The sequence below is a fragment of the Heterocephalus glaber genome, unplaced genomic scaffold, assembly GCF_053883595.1.
Source record: "Heterocephalus glaber isolate CG9 unplaced genomic scaffold, H.glaber_assembly_v1.0 deba00001600, whole genome shotgun sequence".
In the NCBI taxonomy this organism is placed as follows: domain Eukaryota; kingdom Metazoa; phylum Chordata; class Mammalia; order Rodentia; family Bathyergidae; genus Heterocephalus; species Heterocephalus glaber.
This window is the reverse complement of record NW_028258372.1, coordinates 5,300,601-5,325,325: the sequence shown is the minus strand read 5'-3', so window position 1 is coordinate 5,325,325 and position 24,725 is coordinate 5,300,601. Positions and strand designations below refer to the sequence as shown.

The 24,725-nt window shown below is 38.3% G+C and overlaps 1 protein-coding gene across 1 annotated transcript in view; it reads right to left on the bottom strand.

Annotated features, from left to right (window-relative positions):
* Nucleotides 1–1,970: 1,970 nt before the first annotated feature.
* Nucleotides 1,971–24,725, bottom strand: part of Desi2 (desumoylating isopeptidase 2) — a 48,106-nt gene continuing 25,351 nt past the window's right edge. The window contains exons 2-5 of the mRNA XM_004853500.4: nt 18,781–18,853; nt 15,981–16,074; nt 13,797–13,938; nt 1,971–5,734 (exon numbers count right to left, since the gene is read on the bottom strand). Of these exons, the coding sequence (XP_004853557.1) occupies nt 5,501–5,734; nt 13,797–13,938; nt 15,981–16,074; nt 18,781–18,853 (543 nt within the window). The 3' untranslated portion in view covers nt 1,971–5,500. The remainder of the gene's footprint in view (nt 5,735–13,796; nt 13,939–15,980; nt 16,075–18,780; nt 18,854–24,725) is intronic.

Below are 24,725 nucleotides of genomic sequence, written 5' to 3'. Positions count from 1 at the left end.
TCAGAGTTGGCGAAGTATGGACTTCTCCTATGCCATCCGTGTGATCTTGGGCCAATGACCTCTTGTGTAAAGCAGGAATAACCTAAGAGGCCACTCTGACAATTAAATGAAACGGCATGTCAAAGTATAGCACAGCTTCAAGCACACTGCAGGGGTACAAAAAAATCTTTTCCTGTTCTTTGTCCTCAAATTTTCTGCTTTTACAACTTAAGTGATTATCTTTTTCTGTGAGGACGCTGGTCTTTTGTGGGCTATCAGCTACCTGTCAGGGGGCAAAACTGGGGCATTTCTGTGGCACCTGCTGACTCTGGCAGAAGAGGAAGACACAAGTTTTCTTGTTAGAGCCAAGGATCAGACTCTGGCTTTGCAGTCTGAAAGCCCAGCCTGAGCGGATATGCACTGGCCATGTGGACTGAAGACTCCGGGCAGACAAATGGTCTTCCTCATTTTTGTTTTTCACACCATGTCTAATGTATACTTCTCCTCCAGTGTAGAGCAGAGGAATCACTCATGCCACTTGAAGGAGTCTGGCTTGATACTCTTGCCTATGGACTAAGGACAACCTGTATGGATGTGTGGCTGGGGCTTCCGAAGCACCTGAAGGTTGTCCAGGTCCATGTCATACACCATCTGGAAGTTTGGGATATGAAAGCAACAGGGTAGCAGCCAAGGCTTCTCTAACCATGAGGCCCACCAAGTGGCTAGGAGTGAGTGTACTGTGGAACCAGGCAACTGCTCCAGGGCTATCGGGTCAGGGGTGAGGAAGAGCTCGAAATGGCGGCCTTACCTACTCCAGTCAATAGCATTCTCAGTAGGCACCATGAATGAAGCTTTCTCAGTTCAGGGCAGAGCTGCAGAGCTGGGCTCATCTTATCCCTGGGAAACAAATGCCTCCCTGATCCTGTTAAGAGGTCTCTTATATATCTTTAGCGTTCTCTTTGGCCTTGACTGCAAGAAAAATTCTCAATGTAGGTTCAAGGTATGATCCTTTTGGGAGGACTTTCCTTTTGGGGAAGGGATTAAAGGGAGAGGTTTGGCAGGGGTCAGCAGTTGTCTGGGTTTTCAAATCTATAAGGAAATAAGTAGTTGTTTGCCACCAATGTAACTTCGGAAGTGCAGCAAGAAGCCATTAATCTTTATTTGCACAGACTTCTGTAAAGTTAGAACCAGGCTAATACCAGGATAGTGGGAGAACTTTAAGGTGGACAATAAAGGAAAAACAAAACCCCAAACCTCCCAGGTCTTCCAGCAGACCTGGCATCCATTCTATAGGCAAGGGCCTGAAGTTGCTTTACCAGGTCTGAGCGGGTAACTTCCTTATTACTATTAAGAAACAGTACCAGCCTGGGGAGCAGGGGTGTTCCCTTTGGTTCCTGTCCTTGAGGTGACAACAGATGAATTATTCTTATTCAGTAGGGTAGCCAGGCACTGACAGACCATTATGGACCTTACTCATTTATTTAGTACTACTTATTTCAAGAGAAGTTTTTTGTTTTTGGTACCGGGGACTGAACTCAGGACCTTGTGCTTGTGAGGCAGGCGGCAGAACCACTGAGCTAAATCCTCGGACTCAAGAGAAGTTTTTAAATTAGTGGATGGAAATATTACTCAGCTAGGAGGCATCAAGCAGAACAGGTTCACAGGAAATGAAGAGCCCGGTCACTCAGGCTAAAGTGATTGCTGCTTTGTGTGTGCGTGTGTGTGTGTACTATTCCTTTGTAGGTTTCTCCCTGCGTTCTCAGGGGAGCCCCTTCTGGGCCGCCTGCCTTGTCTCCATTCTCCAGACTCCTGGGCTGGCAGCTGCTCCTACGTGTTCCTATGTGCTCTCTGACAGCTAAAGTGTGGACCCACGACCTCAGTGCAAACTTGTGACTACAGAGGAAGATGTGGAGTCTGGCCATGACTTCCCTCACGCCCAGCCCCATACATACAACAGCAGTCTCCTAGAGGTCAGAAAGTACTATAAAACATTTCTTATAAAAGTATTTTTTAATAAATCGATGTATATCAATGTTTTAACATGATAGCCCAATGCTATATTAAGGTAGCAAAAGTGAAGATTCCTGGTATTTTTATATAAACACTATGAATGACAGTACACTTGCATTCAACTTCACAAGATATTATCTTCAGGTCCATGAAGACTCTGACAGCTGTAACACCTCTGGACAACAAAGACGTTTGTGTATGAACTGAGTAGACAGCAAAAGCCTCACGACTGAGCTGCACTCTCAAACCATACTGAAGAAAAGAGGGTACAACAGCAGTATGGCCAACTTGCTGAATAAAACTCAACTTTTAGAAGAAATACAGCATGTTGCAAATTCACAGGGCATCTTACAGATACGGAGCCATAAGAAGACACACAGATTAGAACCCTGAAGCAGTGAATGTGTTTCTACCCGTTTTGTGATGGAAGAAGCCATGGAAACAGAGTCCTGCAGCTGTCTGGTGCTAAATCTCCTCATACACACAATGTTATCAATTGACTAAAACCAGAATTCCCTGCTCTGTACAAATGCTGGTGATGGGTAACTTGCGCTATTGCTGTGGGTCAGAGCAATAGTTGGCTGGAGTCCAGGCATCAAGTGGAGGCGCACTCAGTAAGATGGTACCACCACCCTCCACAATCCCACAAGCCACTTTGCAAAGCAGATGCCCCTTCTCAGGGTAAAAAACAAAACAAAAAACCCAAACAACAAACAACAAATAAACAAAACAAAAAAACCCCAAGGGCCATTAAAAACAAACTACGGAAGCTTCTGACCTGCTAACATCATTATTACTGTTTAACCCATCAGGAAAAATGTTTCACTTGGTTATTACAATAAAAGTATATCTGACTCCAATGATCACATGTACACTAATTACCAGATTTTTGACGTAAGATTTTTCTTTTTGTTAATAAAACAGAGATCAGGTTAAGAACAAGATTCTTTTTGTGCAGGGGCAAGGAAAAGCAGGTTAAATGCTAATTAAATCCATTTTCAATTTAAACTGTAAAGAAGGACCTAACCTGAATAAGATTTTGTGTTTTTTGGTACCGGGGATCGAACTTGGGACCTTGTGCTTGCGAGGCAGGGGCGGAACCACTGAGCTAAATCCCTGGACCCTATGAATGAGATTTTCTAAAGAGAGATATTTCTTCTCTCAACTTCAAGTACAATTAAATTACAAGGAATCTCATGTCCAGAATTTTTGTTTTTTGTTCTTAATGGCAGTGAAGTTTTATTAAAGGTAGGAAAAGAAACAGGCTCTGTAGAGCGAGTTTGGGCCAAGTAAAAGTAGGAAACGAAGTACACCCTACAGCGTGAGGGCAAACTTGTAGTGATCCTCCTGACTCAGTCTCCCAAATGCTGTGATTACAGGCATGTGCCACCATGCCCAGCTACATGTCCAGAATTTTATCTGGTAATTTTTAGTGTGACAATTGGCCATAGGCCAGTATTCCTAATAGCTTTTGTACTAGTCTTAAACTCCAAATGCTGCAGATGACAGTAAATACAACAAAAACCATCTATATGTTGACTTGCTGAATTGTGGATAAGCAAAGATCAGATGTTCCTGGCTATTCACCAAGAAGTGTCTAACTAATGGCTACTCCTTCTGGTCAGTAGCCCACATTTAAAACATGTATATTTGAATGGATTAGAAAAAACTATAATCCATATTACTAAAAAACCCCAGGCCAAAGGCATCAAACCACTTCCTACTAATCTGGCTTTTGGTGCTAGAGCTCTTCTTTTAGTGAACAACTTAGATGGGTGGAACCTAAATGCTTTGTCTTAAGTCTCATTTGTAGACCTTAACCAAGTCAACATTTCATAAAGATCATGTATTCTATCACATCTCTTAAAAACAAGTGCTCTGTCCCCTAAAGAACTGAGAGTAATTTGTAAAGGCTTTTTTTCTCTCTGGAAATAGAATAGTCAAAAAGCATAAAGTGGTTTCATTTTCCTCAGGCGAATGTTTATAACCTAAGGTTTATTTTCCCTATCAATAGGGTGTGCTTGAGTTGATAAAAATCAATCAAAATCAGCTTATGGAAAAGTTAAAAATGTAGTTCACTGAAAGATATGTATCATCACAGAAAGCAATAGCAAATAATCCAATCCAAAAGTTTAAATAAACGTAAATAACCTTAAAACTAACATCTAAAGCTGAAATCACTGCCTTAGATCATTTATATGTTGCATCCAATATTTTACTTAGGACATTCATTCTTAAGGCAGAAATATTCAATTTAACATGTAATGACTTGGTTCTTACATCCAAGGGTCAAACTGGGAGTAGGCTTGAGCGGACAGCATCCTTGCTAGTGAGGATTTATCTCTAATGACAAATTCATTCTTTAAGTTATGTGAGGTAAGATACATACATTTGGGAGAACATAAAAAGATGAATGTTAAGACAAATATAATTTTTCATCAAGAAGTCAATGAGAATAGGCATTCTTTTATGAGGTGGAGCTACTCCCGTAACAAAATATGCTTTCTGATATGGTAGATAAAAAGTATGAAATATTAAAGAATTACCTCAATGGAATGTTTCTTTAGAATCTAGTTTTCAAGGTCTAGTAGAAAAGGAAGCCCGAACAGTGAAAAACAGTTGAGTGTCAACTCATACTGCTACTCAGAAGGCTACCACTTAGGATGTTCCTATCTCATGAACAAAATCCTGTGTGGGGAGGAAATGATGTCTTAAAATAAAAATGAAGCTCCTCCCACAACATGTGTGCAAAAATACTTGTCAGTTACAAGACTATCTTCAACAGAAAAATCTTACAGAATCGTAGGCATTAAAGCCAGACTTACACAAGAAGACCACCCTGCTTGGTGGACGGATATTTGGGATGCAACCAACTGTCCCATGGGCACCTTGGGAGATGTGCTACTTGGAGTGGGAAGAGAGGAGGAAATGACCCAGGATCCCAAGCCCTTGGGGCGGTGTGTGCTCCTTCACAGCAGGCCAGTTTGGTTCTCTGCATCCTGGTGCCAAAAATATTAACAAAACAAATACAAATCTAAAAGAGAATTCTTAAGCAGGTGATGGCAACTATAACTGTGAGTACCCTTTTGTGTGCCTATTATTTATGCCATAGCTCTGGCAATTGTCAGGAAGTGTACAAAGATTACCTGCCTAATTTGTGAAGACGAGGATTTTCTTCTTTCAGGCAGCAGAAGTCCATGCAAGATTTGTAAACAGCGATACAAAATACTGTAAACATAACTTAACAGAGCTTGTATAAAACAGAAGAAGTAAATCCAAATTTACAAGTGGGTTAAAAAAAAGCAGAGGGCAGCTTTGTACAAAGTTCTCCCTCCTGTGCCAAAGTGATTTTTTTTTTTTGATTACAAATATAATCCTGAGCTGAAAAACTGGGATTTAGGGGAGAGCCATCTTTGCATACAAAATATCCAAAGGATGCTTACTCTGTTTACTTTTCTCTAGTGATATTCAACTGCCAGAGACAGTTCCGCAGGTGTGACTTTGGAGATATTTATAGTTTGGTGTGGCGCCCGGATCTGGAGCCTGCTGCAGTGCTCGCCATGGCAGCAGATGCAGCAGCATCCTCTGCTTCTTCCAGTTCATCCTGGAGCTCCTGGCTAACGCTGGACTGCAGGGCTGCGGGAGTGAGCCACTCCTTCGGGAGGCAGCTCTGTAGAAAGGGTATGCAGGAACTGAAGTAGGCAAGTCGATTGATCCAGCGAGGAATCTCTTTCCCACAAAGTATCTATAGAGGAGAAAGAGTTCTGCATTAGGTCAGAGAGGCTAGTTATCTGGTCCACTGCCACGAAAGTGCAGGGCAGGAGGTGGCTATAAAGACAAGCCACTGCAGACTAGCGTTCAGTGCTACCACTCCAGGCTTCTGATAATGAGAGGCTCCTTAAGTTAGGAGCCCAGGGTTCCTTCCGTCAGCGCCATTCTTTCCTTTCTGAAGAACCTTGTCAAGCTGCTTGCTTTTAAAAGTAAAATCAAGCTAATTCCACTTGGCTTCTTTCTTTGATCCTTGAACTGCTCTGAGACACACATAAAAGTACTTTGGACATAGAAAAAGAAGGTGCTTATTAATACAACATATTATTAAAGTAAACGAAACCCAGGTAGCTATAAGAGTCATCTTGGATGTTTTCCTGTCAATTCTTTTTCAAAGCTATCTTTCTACCGTCCTCTAGTCTCTATCACTTCATTTTTACTGGCCTGGATCTTACCCCTTTACTTCTGTCCACAACTAAGTTTGTTTCAAGGAAGCTTGTCCTGATCCAGAAAGAAGTGTCCTCACATGAAGACCTGGCACTGTGACTCCTCTGCAGAACCAGGGCTAGGTTGGAACAAAGCATCAAATCTGGTCATGTTTCAGTCTGAAGACTCTTAATCAGGTAGAAATGGGTGTAGCTGATGATGTGCTGCATCTGAGTGCCCACTTCTCACCTTCTACTGTCCTCAGGACTTCTGAATCCCACCCCGGCCATTTCAAATAGTTAGAACTGGATCTTTTACAAAACTTACTCTTCATTATCCTCCCCCCTGGCATACAATATTGGACTTGACTTAACCCATACTCCCTTGCTCCTTTGGTGTTGCCTCTAGACAGGCCAAAGATTATGATCGTTATCTGAAAAGTGCCATCTTAAATATCTGTGTATCTTAGTGAACTTGGAAAGAGGTTTCAAGGTACATTATGCCCCCAAAATTAGCTAAAATTTAAATATGCTGGCACCTATGAATGCAATGTAACTTTTCTCCCCAGCAATTTAGCTTTACCCCTTAATGATTATTATATTTTAAATACCATCTCTCTCTGAACTATAGGTAAACTGAGGTTTTGAGTTTTTTTTTTTGTTTTGGTACCGGGGATCAAACTTGGGTCCTTGCGCTTGCACAGCAGGCAGTGAAACCACTGAGCCAAATCCCTGGCTGAGGTTTTACTTGAGGTAAGGTAGTGTGCTCTGTTCATTTTTGATTATCCAATACTTCTTACAGTATCTGAAGGGGCAGACACGTATTTAAAGATTTGAAGAATGTATGCACGGACCAGCTCTGGGAGAAAATTGGGCAATTACCTTAGGCAACACCACTCCCATCTATCCTTTTCTTCTTTTTTTTTTTTGATGGTGTTGGGGATAAAACCCAGAGTCTTCCAACACTCTTCTACTTTTAAAAACACTGGTAAATACCTTCTATACCCGAAACATATTTAGGAATATCTGCATATCTGGACAGTAACCACATAAGTGGCAACTAAGAACATTTGGGTTAACATGACAGCCACTCTGTCTATTCAACAATCATTTCCTGTCTGAGCTCTAATGTTATTCAGCAATCTACCCTCCTCCATATTTCTATGTGCTACAGGTGAAGGTGACTTAGGGCATGGCTTGATTATCCTGTAATAGTTCTGTAATCTTCAGGCACCTGTTTCTGTAGATAAAATTTTACTGGACCAGCCATGCCCATTCATATGACTCTTGGGCTATGTAGCAGAGGCAGAGTTGAGATCATAAATCGTTGGCTCATAAACCTAAACAATGCACTATCTGTTTTTTCATAAAAAGGGAGCAAACTCTAGTGTCAATGTTTTGAAAACTTTCAGTTAAGACTCATTAGTAGATCAATGAGCATTGCATTCTGAATTTTTTAAAATAAAAGACTGTCAAAAAGTGAGGTAATGTGATAAATATGCATGTGCATACAGGTCCACACACATAATCTGGGTTATAATTTAAAACATACTTCTTACTGTGGCTAGTGGTCAAATAGTACTTGGTTTACACAGCAAAATGCCTTTTGCTTTTAAGCTTCAATTGAGCAATCCTAAGAATTTATGTCAGAGACACACTGGCAAAAATAAGGAGATGTATGAGGGTATTTATTACCTCACTTTTTGGAATAGGAAAAACACCAAAAATAACCCAAATAACATTAACAGGAAAGTGGTAGAATAAATTATGGTCATCCACATAAGAACTACTCAGCTGAGAAATCAGAAGTTTCTCTATGCTGCTAGAGAATGAACTTTTTTTTTCTGGTACACAGGATCAAACTCAGAACCTTGTAGCTGCAAGACAGGCATGGTGCCACTGAGCTAAATCCCCAGCCCTTACAGAATGAACTCTTCAGATATATAGTACAGTAGTGTCTTCCTTAAGGTTTTGCTTTCTGGAGTTTGTTACTTATTCTCAACTGTGGTCCAAAACTAATATTGTCTTGACTCTTTCAAGAAAGAAACGAAAAAAAAAAAAAAAAAAAAAAGGAAACAATTTTCACATAACTTTTATAACAGTATTTAAATTATAGTTCTATTTTATTATCTCTTACTGTGCCTAATTTATAAATTAAACTTTATCACAGGTATATACGTTTATGGAAACAGTGTAAGATTCAATACCATCTGTAGTTTCAGGCATAACTGGGGCCTGGGAACACAGCTCCCTTAGATAAGGGGACCTGCTATATTGTTGAATGAAAAAAAGTGAAGTTGAGGAAAGTGTATGACACATCTAAAATGTAATGGTTGGACAAGTAAGTTATAGACATTCCAAATCCAAAAGAGAGAACACGGAAGGAAACAAGGACTTATTAGTCCTACCAGTTTTGAAATCCAATAGGACATTAGGACTCTTGCTCTGCCCTCTGGGCCTCTGAAGTCTGTCCCTGGACTCACACTTCCTCTTTCTCCAACCTATTTCCTGCCTGTAAGTTTTAGAGTCTAAGAGTCTTCTTTCATTTTGTGCTCTCTCCATACTTTCGGCCCAAGGAGGCAGTATTCCTGCGAATATAACATGCTCAAAAATGTTGTGGGGCCCCCACGTGTGTTCTATGACTTCATTAGATTTTTCCTGGATGGCCCAACTTTATTCTTGGTTTCTGCTGAGATGGTTAAGAGGATCCATGAGGCACGTATTACGTACGCTCTTCAGGAGTTGAAAGGTGGCTCCATTACATCCCCCGCCTTCTCTCTATAACACACTTTCCTATCAGTAAAGTTTCAGATTTAGCATCTTTTACAATCTCAATAGGCCGAGAAACTCCCAAATCAAGTAGTGAGTCCTTTTTTTTTTGCTTAACAGTTCCTTTTTCTATTGTCTTTGCACATTTTACTATAACAAGAAAGGAGACTGTAACCAAGTTTACTGCTTGTAAGTTTTGCCTTCCATATAACTGCAGAACACAATTCAGCTAAGCTTCTACCACTATGTAACAAGGATCTCCTCTGTCCAGTTTTCAATGACATCTTCCTCATATCCTTTTAAACCTTAATGAGGAGCACTTTTCATATCCTTATTTCTACAGCAGTCTGTTCAAGGTAATCTAGGCCTTTTCTACCCAACTCTTCAAAACTGCTCCAGTCCTCTTCTATGACCTAATTCCAAAACTACTTTTTCATTTTTAGTTGTTTGTTATAGTAGCACCCTACTTTAAGGTACCAACATCAGTACTAGCTCTCTATGGCTGCTGTAACAAATTATAAAATTTGGAGTTTAAAACACTACTGATTTATTTTCCTACAGTTCTAGAAGCCAAAGAAGAGAAGGAGAATACAATGGAGCTAGATTTCCATAAATATACCATTTTTTTTGGATATGACTTTGAAGCTGTGGGAAGATTTTATTTAACATAAAATTAAACAACAACAAATGCAACCTCCTAAAAAAAAGATAAACAGAACAAATGAACCTAACTACAGGTGGTGCAGTCGATATAACCACACAGAAAGAAATTAGTCCAGTTAATTGTAAAACACACCCATTTGACTGTATCTCTTTATTAAGTCATGCTCTAAAGATAATAAACCCTAAAAACCTTCAGCTTTCCAGTAATCATACTATCAATGGCGACGAGGACCCCGTTATCCTAGCTGTTGTGGGAATAAAGAGATAAAGAATGAGTAATTATGTTGTCGGTGACCACTGAAATTTTTGCCTTAAGACAGACACACAGTACTGATAAGGCTAACTAAAACTCTAGCTCCAGCTGTGGGACAGACAGCATGTTTTCTGGGACACAGTTTTATGGAATGTGGGGGACTCCCAGGAGACGAATGCCGCCCTCTCACTGTGCTCCAGTCCGTGGCCATGTTTTATGCTAATAATAATGAGATTTAGGCCCAAGCAGTTTCTGTGACTTCTACTGTTTTTATCTGAATAGATTCTTTTGGTGTAGATTATTACATCAGCTGATTTGTGGGACATGTGATAAACTAATTTTACTTTGAAAAATAAATAATTAAAATGTGAATGTGCCTGTTAAAAAGTCAGACACCTATCTATTGGGGGAAAAAAGAAATCTAGAAACGACATCAATTTAGCAGTAATATGGAACCCAGATTAAGGTTTCTAAATATTTCTTATTAGAAGCAAACAGTTCTAGGTTAAGAAATACAGTATATGGATGAGCCTGGAATATCTTATCATGCCAGAAAACAGAAAAGTCTATTAAAGATTATTGGGGCAAATTAAGACTTGAAGAAGGACAAATGGAACAAGAGCTGTACCTGCACTGAACTGCAATATACAAAATATTTTTAAATCCAGGGAAAAAAGAAAATCCACAATACTAAATTTTCAAAAGTGGGGAGGGGAGAAGGGAAGGAAGGAGGGAGAGAGGGGGAAAAGGTCATCTTTGGAGAATGACAGGGAAGGAACTATGTTATAGGTCCCTAAAACTACCTTTAGGTTTGAAGATTTGCTGAGGAGTTATAGGACTTGGCCTATGCCAAGTATGCCTATGCCTGTATTCACAGCTATGATTACAACAAAAGGAAAATTAGGAAGGGAAAAGGAACATGAAGTCTGGTGGAACCTCTATGTTTCCAATCCAGGTGAAAAATCAGTGTGTCTTTGTTTCAGAGGGATTACCTGAGGGCAGTCAGTCCCAGGTCTGTTTGTCCACCACAGTACCAGATGACCACTCTCCTGAGAGCGGGTGGCACCTAGAGGTGTCCTCTAAGGGAGGTACAGAAGATGAAGCCTCCTCTCCTGTCTTGGAGTCAGCACTGCTAGGTGTGAGCAGGGGCTCAGCAGCCTGAATGAATTCAAAGTGCATGCAGTGCTTAAAAAGCATGGGAAGTTTTTCTAGGAAAAGGGAAACAGCAGTACTGAAATGCAAAGATTCAGTACTGAAAGATTAAGTCTTCCTTTGAGTCTCCCAAGGTGCCAAGATTTTGATTTTTATTGCAAAACCAGTTATGTTTCAGTTAGCACTCTAACTTCACGTTTTAAAAATGATGTCCTGCTCCCATGGAGACTTTTTGTCTGGAAGGGGTGTATTAAAGTGGAACAAAAGAGTTTTCATAGGGAAATATTTTTATATAATGTAAACAGAAAGACATACCCATGTTAGGAATTGGTCAAAATTAAATCCTGAATTTTCAGAAAGTTTCAAAATGGATTAATAGAATCACTTACCTCTTTTATTCTGATCATTGGTCTAGTGAGTAGAAAGACCATTTCATTTCTGGGGACAATTACAATTAAGTAATAAAACTGTCCTATGAAGTTGTGGGTATCAGAAGAAATGTGGAAGAAAGCTAGGCTATCAGCCCACTGTCGAACTCATCTATAAAGTTCTGAGTCTAGACTCTGGTGACACATCTCTGTCAGTTGTGAGCATCAGAGTCACAGTCTTGGTGATGGGCTTTCCCTATCACTTGTAACTTGTGGCAGTAATCAAAAGTCAGGGGGCCGGGGATTTAGCTCAGTGGTGCCACCGCCTGCCTCGCAAGCACTAAGTCAGGAACAAAATTAGTCCCTGTACCGGAAATACCAAGCTGACCAGAAGCTTGATTTCAGAAGGTCCTGCCAGAGAAGTGCTTTCCCACGGAAATGTACAAGTGTCCCACATGCTTCAGTCAACAACCATTTTACATAGTTGAAGGCCTTACAGAAAAGTGTCCTAAATCTACAGTGATTCCCACACAGAAATCTTGTTCTCTGAGCCTGTATCTTTCAGTTTAACCGAGATTATGCAGAGGCCAAAACCACGGACAGACCATGTCTGGTTTTAGTTTGTCAAGCCCAGGGAAATAATATCTATGAATTTCAGAGGGGGAAAAAATGCGCAAAGCAAAGCTACGGGCTTTTCTTTAGCATAAAGCTGAGATGCTGGAGGGTCAGACAAGCACACTTCCAAGTTGAGGTGACATGTAAGGCTTTCGGAATCCCTTTCTAAGATCCACTCAAAAATATGCATGTCAGGCTGGTTAATCACCAGTCAAACATCTGATTTTATAAGAGATCATTAGGAACTTGAAAACTGCTTTGAAAACCATTACTAGTGTATTTCCATCTGGAGACTGTCTCTCTTTATGTAGTCTCCTTTTACCACAGGCCCCAATAAGCAAACATCAGAGTAAAAGTCACCACTTATGGAGACATTTTTGATACTCAAAGGACTTAAACTTGCACTCTATGCCAGCAAAAAGTAAAGAAGCTGGGTCCCACTAACATTTTTTTCACCCCTCCGCCACCTTTTAGAGACAGAGTCTCTGCATGAATTCCCTGCATATATAATACATGGGGGTCAAAAAAGCTCAGAACCACCTTTCCCCCTTCCCTGCAAACTGACTACATCCCCTCTGTGTTACTGATGCATCCACAGACTGGTGGAGCATCTCAAATCTTTATCTTCATATGAATCACCTGGAGATCTTGATAAAATGAAGATTCTGATTCAGTACATACATAGCGGGGTAGAGATATTTGTTCCACAAATTCCTAAGTGATACTGCTGGTCCATGAAACACACTTTGACTAGTATGGTAAGAGACAACTATAGCTCTGTTGGAAAGGGGAAGTGCAAAAGGCCTGGTAGCCAAGCATTTCTGCATAGAAGTCACTAAAATAAGTAGCTCATTTTCTTCTTTACATTTTTTGCAATATCTGTGGTACCTTGATGCTACTAGTGTAACTATCTGCTAAGAGTCAAAGCTGAGGAGTCATGTGCTATTTAATTCTCTAGACCTTATTTTCATTTCTTTCCTCTATCTTCTGTTTGGGATGCAAGAATAGGGAAGCAACTTAAGTGCCTGTGTGAGAGGTCAGCAAATTTTCAGATAGGAGAAATGAATAACTCATAAATAAATAAGGGCCAAGAAAAAAAAATTCAAGTTGGCAACTAAATTCAGCAAAAGAGAAGTTTTAGCAGCTAAGACGCATCAGTTTCCTAGGCATTTTTCCTTAAATTGAAAAGTTTCAAGTTTGTTATGGTTTGGCCCTTAAATCCCCCCCAAAGGCTCATGTGCTAAAGGCTTGGCTGCCAGCCTGTAGGGCAATGGGGAGATGGCAGAACCTTTAGAGGTGAGATCTACCGGAAGAAGTTAGTTCACTGAGGCTAGGACCTAGAAGGGACTCTGGTTCCTCCTTCTGCTTCCAGGACACGAGGAGGTGTGAGTGAGCTTTGCTCTACTGTGTCCCCGCTGGGACGCACCATGCTGTCACAGGCCTCCAAACAACACAGCCAGCTGACCATGCACTGAAGCTGTGAGCCAAAATATTTTCCTCAGGTACTTGTCTCAGCCATGAGAAGCTGACTAACACACAGCTGTAAACAAATGAATAAAGAGTAAGACTCACTCTCTACCCACTGCAAAGAAACAAACACAATTACCATTTAAAGCTAAACTGACTCTCAATCTCTCAATCTGGAAAAGTCATTCCTGCAACAGAAATACAATACTGTGGTTTTTACAAAACAAATAATCAGAAAAAGAAACAAATCAAAATTGAATACAGCGAGACAATGAATATTCTAGCAAATGTTATTTATCTGAAGAACTTTTAAAATAAAATATTTACCTCTGATAAAGCTGAAGAAAAGTGATTGCAGTTTTTATGCATCAAATGATAGGCATTGCCTTTGTATTCTTTTCCCAGTTCTTCTACAATTTTTTCTATATCATCTTCTAGGAAGTCAGTGCTCCCTAAAACAACAGCTTCTCTTAAAGAACAACAACAAAAACAAAAAGAACAACAAAAAAGAACATAGCTGTGTGAGTTTCAGGTATTTGTATTAAATATACTTAAACATTTGCTTATTTCCAGGAATATTATGACTGATGCAACAAATCAGGGTTAATATAGGCTTACAGGTAAATGAGAAACTTAAAAATTTTCATTTATTTTAGTTTTTACTTTTCTGCAATAAACTTGTAAGTTCACTACTTCTGAATTATATAAGTGCACAAGTTAGACTGTTTATAAAACATATGTCATTAGAGGACCATATCAAAGATAAAAATATTCCTGCTTAATTACACTCACCAGCAAGAGCTAGCCACATTTTCACTTAGAAACAATCAGTTATTTGTCACTGTTCTGCAGTGAAACAAATTGTCAAACTTGCTCAAATTTATAAAGCATTATTAAAAAATACCAAAAAGGAAACAATCTACCCTATTGCAAAAATGAAAAGCAAAATCTTAGTCAGATACAAGTTAGACATCAAAGAAGGCTGAAAACAATTAGAAAATCATCTCGTCAAGTACTGTTTCCAAAAGGGAGTCCTAGGGAATGGATTCAGGAAGTGTAGTATTACTACACTCCTATGTATAAATGTATCAATTCAATAATAAAGTAAGAGAGCCATGATCTTAGTAGTGTGTAAGCCTGATACTGAATTTCTGTATTATAAGCTCATTACATTATTTTTCACTTGGCAAGTTATTCAGCAGTTTCTTTAAAGCTTCTGGAAACTAAGATTGTAAAGAACACTTTAAATACAAACTTTGATTAAAAAATGGAAATTTCCTAACATGTAGATTTTCAGACTCCATGAAACATCCATATCCACACATTGTAGGTTTATCATTGCATGGAATACCTGTATCTTAGTATATGTGCTGCCAAAGCGAGCACTGGAATACCTGTATCTTAATAGTGTCCAGGCTAATCAACTGTTTAGTTATTTCAAATTTATAAAGTGTTCCTTTCATTGAGAAAAGAAAGAGATTTTTGCTGGTGGGAGTGTAGACTGGTGCAGCCACTGTGGAAATCAGTATGGCGATACCTCAAAGAACTAGGACTGGAAGTCCCATTTGACCCAGCTATTCCCCTGCTGGGTATCTTCCCCAAAATAAAAGAATCGTGCCACAGTGATGTATCTGCAACCATGTTCATAGCAGCACAGTTTGTAATAGCTAAAACTTGGAAACAGCCCAAGTGCCCATCAAATGGAGACTGGATAAAGAAAATGTGGTTTTTAAAAATATAAATGGAGTACTACTCAGCCATCAAAAATGAGAAATTAGAGACATTTATAGCTAAATGGATGCACACTGAGGGGATACTCTTAAGTGAAATAAATAGGACACACATATGTAAATACCGAATAGTTTCTCTAGTGTGAGAAACTGAAAGTGTAAATAAGGACTAGAGGGTATAGTGGATAGTGTGAAATAGGAAGAAAAGGGGAAGGGGAAGTGGGAGGGGCAGGGGAAAGGAAAGAAGGGAATGGAATTAATATGAGAAAATGAAAAAAAGGAAACAAAGTCTCTGTAAATGGGGAGGGATGGAGGGATTGAAGGGAGGGCAGGGGAAGGGGGAAAAATAAAAACCAAGAGAGTACGTAAAGGTGAAAATTTCCAATGATGACTATCATTACATTGTATACCTAAAATGTACCAACAAAAGGAAAAAAAAAATAGTGGTAAGTAGGTAACAATTAATGCCCCAACCCCAAATAGGAGCCTGGGGGTTAGGGATTGTCTGTCATTAAATAGGAAAGTTTCCTGAAATAGAATCTGAGTTAAAGATAAAAATACCTTTAAAATAGAATAACTTACATAGGTCCTGAATAAATGGTTATCAGACATTTGATTTGGATTCCCATCTTTACATAACAAATAGATTTCATTTAAAAATAAAGTGTCAGCAGCTGTAACTTAAACATTTAAACTTAAATCTACAGAATGAATTTTGTACGCCTGAAAAACAGGCTTTGGCACCTAAGACAGGGTAACAAAAATTATCCTCCCTACTTACTTAAATTTAAATGTTTCTCCTAGTTCAGAAGCATTTCCTGGGGAAATTTCAAATATTCCAGAAAAAGGGTAAGGATGGCCACCATAAGCAAATTCTGAAAAGAGAAAACTCATGATTTTTAGTATTTATCACACAAAATTTAGCCAAATGGTGAATTAGCTTTGATAATGATGAAGATAATGATACCATCTAAATATTTTTCAGTTTATAAAATGCTTTCACAAACATCTCATTTAGTTATTACCACTGTAGAACAGTTGTCACAAAAGATATGAAACTTGAATAACGAAAGACATCGAAGGCAATCTTGACTGGTATACTGGATTTGTTTATATTGGCAAGAGGAGAGTGACTAACACTCAAAGGGGCAGTAGTCTCTCTAGTGGTCAGCTTTGTGTTTTGGCACTTTTCAAACTGCCACTTCTATGGAAACTGTCTAATGACATTGAGTTTTCATGGTACCTTGGGTAAATATTCTTGATTTTTATAGGACACAACATTATCAAACACAAAACAATAAATTTAATTCCCTTCATTCAGGAAAAAAGTAACCTCTAAAATTAACAGGCACCCCCTCATACACAATTCTGCACAGTAAATCTTTTACCTAGGAAGGCACCATTTGTACTATATTGCATTTATGTCCAGCTTTTCTGATATAAACTCATCCAGAACAAAAATGGAGAATGATTTCAAATCATAAGGAACAAAAGTTTCTGGCTATAATTCAGATAATCTCACTTAGATATTAAGGAGTTTAAGTCTTATTAGACATTTAAGATTTATTAAATATAATCTTAAAGGTCTTATAACAATGCATAGGAAAGAAATGAAGACTAAATTTACTTTTGATTCAGTCTTCCCAGAAAAAAACCAACATAGATGAGAAAGTGCTTAGTATTCAATTTTGAAATATAAATACTAAATATTTTAATGATAGAATTTTATAAAAATATTTCAGATAATCAGATTAGACATGGAAAAATCACATTTTAATTTTTAACTTTATACAAGGAAAGACACAGATACAATTTCATACAAGAAGCTATCATTCACTTTCAAGAATTTATTTGGTCAGTTTTGGTAAGTTTATAGATATGTTTCAAATCATGCTTCTAATTGTTCCTGAATCATTTTATGAAGGAATCAATGACTCGGGGGTCACAGGGCAATGGACTTGCATACAAGAGCACTGCATCAAACAGCTAGGCACGATGACACACTTCTGTAACCCAGCCCTCTGCAAGTGTGAGGCAGGGGAAATGCAAGTTCAAACCCAGCCGGGCGAATTTAGCAATTAGTAAGACTCTGCCTCAGAAAAAAAAAGTTTGGTACAGATGTAGCTCAGTGGGAAAGCCTACAATCCTCAGTACCACCAAAAAACAAAACAAAACAAAACACAACACAACACCATTGGATCCAAATCCTAGTTCTATTGGTTATTACCAATATGACTTGTGGGCCTCAGTTTCTTCATCTGAAAAATGAAGAAAATGCCACATGCCCTTATTGTACTTCACAGCATAATCACGTGGCTCAAAAGTTAATGACACTTTAAAAATTGTTACACACCATCCAAATTCAAGTTAAAAAGCAATACACACATTTGGCAAAAAGTCAGACTAAATGAAGACAGCAAACCCACAGACTACAATCATAGCAACACTCTAATTACTTCAACTTTCAGCAAAAGCCACTCACTTTTTCTTGGGATTACTTGGTAGGTGTGGACTTTCAAGTAAAATGAAGCTTACATGGTAGATCTTTATAGTCAGGATTTATTTTATTTTGCTAAACCAAATCCACTAATGTGGAATATACAAATGAACATGGTCTGGGGATGTAGTTCAGTGGCAGAGCACCTGCTTATTAGTATGTGGAAGGTCCCTAAGTCCCATCTTCAAAATTGGGGGGGGGGGACGACACACAGTATAATAACCATACTGACACACTTAACATGTAAGTAAATGAGTGTTTTTTTTGTATTCTTAAAGTTGGTATGTAGTCTTCAGGGGTAACCCTGAATAAATCACGATAATATTTTAAGTGGCCACAAAAACTGCCTAGTTGATGCAAATAAAGGCATTTCTGCTCTAAGGTAGGTTTAAGATTCAAGATTCAAACTGATACAAGATCATTTTGCACCAAGAGTGGGAACCAGAACACAGGAGAGAGCAGCTTGGTTTGAGTGGCTCCAGTTATATTTATCGTAATGAAGATAACAAGACTGGAAAGGGCTGAGTTAAAGACAAAGGCCATCATTCTTGTACAAAATGCTAGATGTAATCAAAGGCAGGATTTGCTCAGTGTTACTTTTACAGTTTATAAATACATACTTATAAGTCTACAAAAACCAAATTTATTACTGAAATTCCCTCAGGAAATTGGTATTTCAAGTTTGACATTGTCTAGTACCAATCCCTTTCCAACCGAAATGATTTTTTTTGTTATGCCATTTTTCACAGTATAAAGTTTCTTAGAACTCTAATAATACACAGTACAGCACCACAAACTATCACAGGGTATAACTGCAAAAGAAAAAAGTTTTTTAAAGCCACAGAATTCAGAATAAGAGACAGTGAAATCAATGCACACTCTTGTATTTTGAGTACTTTCTCCCCAAATACATTCTACTTTGGGCATTTTTTCCAAAACAGTATAAACAAATATGGGGAAAGTTTTTTCCTACTTTCTGGAATAACATATGGAAGTGGTTAAAAAAAAGAGCTAGTTATAATTTTGCAATTCCTTTAACATTCAAAATCTTCAGAAAGTATATTTAAACTGTGTGTACACATACCTCTACCATATACTTCAATTCCTGAATGAAAAACTCCAATTCCAATGGATGAGGTGTATTCATTCATCCAGTACTAAGGGAAAAAGGAAAGAAAAAAAAAGATTCAGACTGTTCTTTCATTTACAACTCAGTTTCATACTATATGAAGTATCTAATCCCATTTCTTGGTATTTTCTCTTCAGATTTTGAAACTTTCTTGGTAACAATGTATCCTTGTCTTTGTGCAACATTTCATCTGGAATGTCTTCCTGTGTCTCAATTTGAGTCCAGCACATTATTTAGGGGTTAGCCAGTAACAATAAAACCTAAATCTGGTCAGGCTGGCAACAAATTTACAGAAAAGCAAAGCTCTTCCATTAGTGATTTAAAAGAACACCCTATATTCACTGCTTTGGGATCTATTTTTCTTGTAAGCTTTCATTCTCTGGTGAGCTCTCCCAAGGTAGGGATATTTTATTCTTTTTCAACAAACATTTATGACATGTGAGATCTCTCCCTCTCTCTTTGCCTCCCTCCCTGCCTCCCTCCCTGCCTGCCTCCCTCCCTCCCTCCCTCTCCCTCTCTCTCTCTCTCTCTCTCTCTCTCTCTCTCTCTCTCTCTCTCTCTCTCTCTCTCTCTCCTGGTTCAGCTTTAAGTTTATTAATGCTAATGTTCAGGAATAAATAATATGAAGCACAGAGGTTAGAACAACCTTCTCACTGTTAGCATGAAGAAAAACTTCCCAGAAAAGGTAACATCTGAACTGGGTCTTCAGGAACAAATGAAAATTCCCCAAACAACTGAATGGAGAAGGGGAGAGGAAACAAGAAGTGGTGGGAGCTGGGAGGGTGGATCTACATAAGTAATAGGATACCAAGCCAAATGGTCAGAGCTAACCCTAGGCTCCAACAGTGTTTCACTTTTTTTGGTAGCGGGGATCGAACTTGGGACCTTGCGCTTGCGAGGCAGGCGCCGGAACCACTGAGCTAAATCCCCCGCCCCTCCAACAGTGTTTCAAACCCAGTGGACTCTCCTAGGTTACAGGACAGATTTGTCTTTTTTTAGGTTTATTCAACATAGAAATCTTGGCTCTAGACACCTAGTCATCTTATCCCAGATCTGGAAAAATGTACGTTCTTATACACTGCTGGAGGAAGCATAAATTGACAAGTTGTCCTCCTGCTCCATGTACCTAGAAGTAAAATTAAGCAATAGAAGAAATATTTAACAAATGACAAAGGACTTTCCCAACTAGGAATCAAAATATTCCTAACAATTTGCACTGTTCTAAGAACATTACAAAACAGATGCTTGACATATGATAAAGGTAGAATTAAAAATTAACAACAAAGGAAACATTTATTGAAAGCATGCTGACAAAATTGATAATGTATAAAAATAAATTATCTAAAAATTCTAGTGTATCTAAAAATAATTGTACATATGATAAAAAATAAGTAAGATCAGGAAAAAATCTTAAATGAGAAAAGTCAACTTAAGGAAAGCAAAAACCTGGGAACCTTTAGAACACCAATAGATACCATAAACATGTACACCCTTTTTATTGTGTAAACTACATAAAAAGATCAAAAGATACACAAGAAGAAAAAAATGTATAATACATATAACAAAGACTGGCTGGAAGTGTTCTTCTGTACACAAACCCTCTGGGTTCCCAGTTTTGGACAGTCAGAATTTGGAGGGCAAGTGAGGAAAGCAAGGGTTACTTTTTTTTTTTTTTTTTTTTATCTTATTCAATATAATTTTGGATGGAGGGTAGCATGAGTTATACAGCAAGAGTCCACAAAACATATGCCCAAATACATTTAAGTGCAGAATTTGGGCAGCCAAAGTTCAGACACCCAGGTATACCTGTACATAATACTCCACTGGAGACAGAGGCCAAAACAGAGGGAAAGAAGAAGGGAGGAACTAGAAAGAGACTGAAATGAAGGAAACAGCCATTAATCCCTACCTGTTCCAAAAACTCATTTAAATGAAATCAAAGTTTAAAAAAAAAATAATGCCAATACTTGGTAAAGATGCAAGGAAGATACTGCACAAACATATATAAATGAATAACAGCTACTTAACCACTCTACTTCTTAGCATCTATTCTATACAAATACTTGTACAAATGCAAAGACATGTTCTAGAATAGGATATTAACTGTAATTGTTCATTACACTGAAAAACTTGAGATAATTTAAATGTCAGTAGGGGAATGGCTAAATCCATTATGGTAAATCCTTACCATGAACTAAGTTATAGCTTGTGTCTAGATGACCATCCCTTCAACCCAAAGCCTTATGCGGTCATAGGTGGGGGTTTTTCAGAGGTGTCTGGATCTAGAGTGTGTAACATTGGGAATTAAGGATGTGTGATTACTAAATCAGTCCAGTGATTGGTTTGGCCCCTGCCTGAAGCCTGGTAGCCTAGACAGAATATGCAAGGGACAAAAAGAAGCTGCTACTGTCGCTTGGACTTGCTTGCTGCTTTGGCTGTCTTCTGTCTGCCGTGAACTGTTTCTTCACTGTGATGCCCCTCTGCCATGCCACCCTGCCCTGGAGCCAGCCGACTATGGATTGAAACCTCTACACACTGTGAGCCAAATAAACTTTTCCTCCTTTAACTTTGGGTGTCGGGTATTTTGTCTCAGCCAATGAGAAAGGTAACTAAGACAAATTGTCATACAATTACCAAAAAGAAAGAGGTAACAATATATAAGGACATTAAAAAACCACATAAAAAACTAAGAGTAAGTTATAATACAGAGTGATAAAAATATAGTCAATAAACCTATTACAGTAAAAGACACATTGCCATTAATACATTCACAGTGGGGTCATTCATGTATGACTGTCCCATGGGGCGCCTTGTACCATTCAACTGTCCCATGACTGTCCCACATTGCCTGATGGTATACTCATGTATGTACCACTGGTGGTTCAAACTAACGGGGATGTGTAAATCCTCCTAAAAATATTCCCTTGTTTCACTGAACACACTTAGCTTTTACTCTTGCCACTTTCTGAAGCAATTCTGGAAGTTCTTTTTCATGTATTTAGGAGACAGGATCAAAAATCTGGTGAATGCTACCTGGGCATGGTGGTACATGCCTGTAATCCCAGCACTCAAGAGGCTGAGGCCAGAGGACTGCCGTGAGTTCGAGGCCAGGCTGGCCTACATAATGAGTTCAGGCCCAGTTTGAATTATATAGCGAGATTGTCTCAAAAAAAAAAAAAATTTGGTGAATGTTGTTAGCGAGCACCATATCCACTGGAAAGGCAGGCTGACAAAAACATTACAGTGGAGCCGGGATGTAGCTCAGTGGCGCCATGCCTACCTTGCAAGTGCAAGGCCCTGAGTTTGATTCCTGGTACCCAAAACATAACAAAACAAAAAAAATCACAGTATGTCCTCATCCACATTATTCACTGGATCTAGCACTGTGCGAATTCTGGCTCTTCCCCAAAATAAAAATGACCATGGTAGGTAAATGTTTTGAATCAATTCAGGGCATGGAGGCAGCCATGATGGTACAATTAAGACACAAAAGAGGACTCCAGAACTGCTTCAGAAAGTAGAATGAATGATGATGGAATAAGTGTGTTTAAAGTGAGGAGGATTAATAGCAATGTGCATTTTACTGCAGTAAATTTGAAATTTTTTTAAGCATTCACTGTATCTTTTGATAGATGCCTACGTTATCTGTATTAGGATCCATCAAAGATAATAAAAGAAAGGTCTGAGCAAATTGTTAACAATTTGGGGGAGGGGACTAGATAGGGCTATAGTGGGAGTGGAGGAATATAAAAGAATCATTTTTAACTCCATGTTTCAAGAGTCTTTCTTAAATGTTATAGTAGGTATTATTTTTACAATTAGACAAGTATTATTATTGTTATTTTTAAAAGCTTTATTTATTTATTTATTTATTGTGGTGCTGGGAATCAAACTCAAGACTTCATGCTTGCAAGGCAGGCGCAGTGCCACTGAGCTAAATTCCTGACCCAGACAAGGATTATTTTAAGGTAAAATACTAGAGCTACATCTCAACTCCTGACACTCATATTAAAAATGCACCAAATACACGAAGCCTGGTGACCATTATAGCTTAGCAACACAGGGCAGTAATATAGAGCACTGGTTGCTTCCCCCTGTCCCTACGGCTGACTGGGAGGTGTAGTTTGCTGCTGTTGTCCAGCATCTTGAGAGAGTAGCCAGGGAAAAGGTCAAAATTCATAATCCTACGTGTAATTTCTACTGACTGCATGCACATTGCTTTTGTACCATGGTAAAGTTAAGAGCTTATTAAGCTGAATCATCCTGAGTGGGGAACCACTTGTTGGACACATGTCAAAATGACATAGAATGTGACTCAAAGGGCCTTCCCTTAGGCCAACTTGGAGAATATTTGAACATCAAAAAGTAAAGACAATAATATGGGCTATAGCATACCGAATAAAAAGATATTTTCCATGCCTACAGTATTAAAAAAAAAGTTCTTCTTTACAGAATAAAGTAAGCTTATAAATGTAAACATAAGGAGAGAATTGGATAATCATCATTTTGCAGCCCTTAGCAGATTCAGGGAGGGACAATGAATGACAAAGCATTGGAAAAATGGTGGTTAGAGAGGATGTATAGTTTCAGCCATCTCTTTCCATTTACCCTAACAAGTGAAAAAAAAAAAAAGCTTTTAAAATGGAAAAATATGGCAAATATCACCTTATCCAAATGACTAAGGTTGACTATCATCAATAGTTGGATAAACTGGTGCCATGTGCCTCTGAATATGATAAAACACAAAGGTTATATTTCCTTTGTTACTTTTCTTGTCAAATGTGTAAAACAATATAATCATAAAGAAAAAACTCAGCTAAGTCTGAACACAGTGGGACATTCTACAAGAAAAGTAGCTTGATCTTTTCAAACTGTCAGCAACAGGAAAGTCAAAAGAAAGTCAAAGAAGGGTGTCTATTCTTAAGGAAAATGTAATGAATGAAGCTTGAATAGATCATAGGTTTAAAAAAACCTATAAAGGACAGTATTGATAGTTGAGGGAAATATGAATATAAGCCATTATTAGATGACAGTGTAGTAACTAAAAATTTACCAAATGTGACCACAGTACTGTGGTTTGATAGAGAATGTTTTTGAACTGCTATGCTTGTGACTTACTTTCTATGAGAATAGAAGGAAGCAAATACGGCAAGATGTTAAAAACTGGTTTATCTAGGTGAAGGGTACATAGACTGTAGTCTTCTTTCAATTCTTCTTTGAAGGCTTAAATTTTTTCAAAATAAGTTAGGAGGAACTAAATACAATAATCTAGTCCTTTGCCTCTTTACAACAGAAGTGAGATCTTTCCAAGTTCCTTGCTGTCCTACTTTCTACCTCTTTTTTTCACATTAAAAAAGCAGAATATACCACGAAGTATGCTAGTTTACATACAAATTCTGTTAGTCTTTTTCCAGTCATTAGTTTCCTTGGCAGTCATCTTTTAGGATCCAAATGGCTTTTTCCAATTGAGAAATCTCATTATTTAGTTTGCAAGCAATAATTTGGTCTATATGCTGCTGCTTCTCTTAACAACAGCACCAACAGGCTTCTTTTCTGGGTACAGATAGCTCTATTTATTTTATTTTTTAAAGAGGCACGAAAGGGATTTATTCAAGGAAGATGCAGGACGCATTCAAGAGCGGAGTGTGGGTGCTCAGAGAAAGGAGGTACCTAGATAGCTGTATTTTAAAGCAGCCTTTTCTCTTTCAAAATATAGAATATTCTCAAAAATGATATATAAATATAGGCTTGTCTGCAATAATCAAAAGATTTTAAACTCAGTAGACCGAACATTTCCATTTAATGTTCAATAACAATAATTTTTTAGTTGAACAGTAAAAAGCCTTCCCAAAGTGCTTTATAATAATTCCTATAATGGGAATCTAAAATATCTGTTAAAA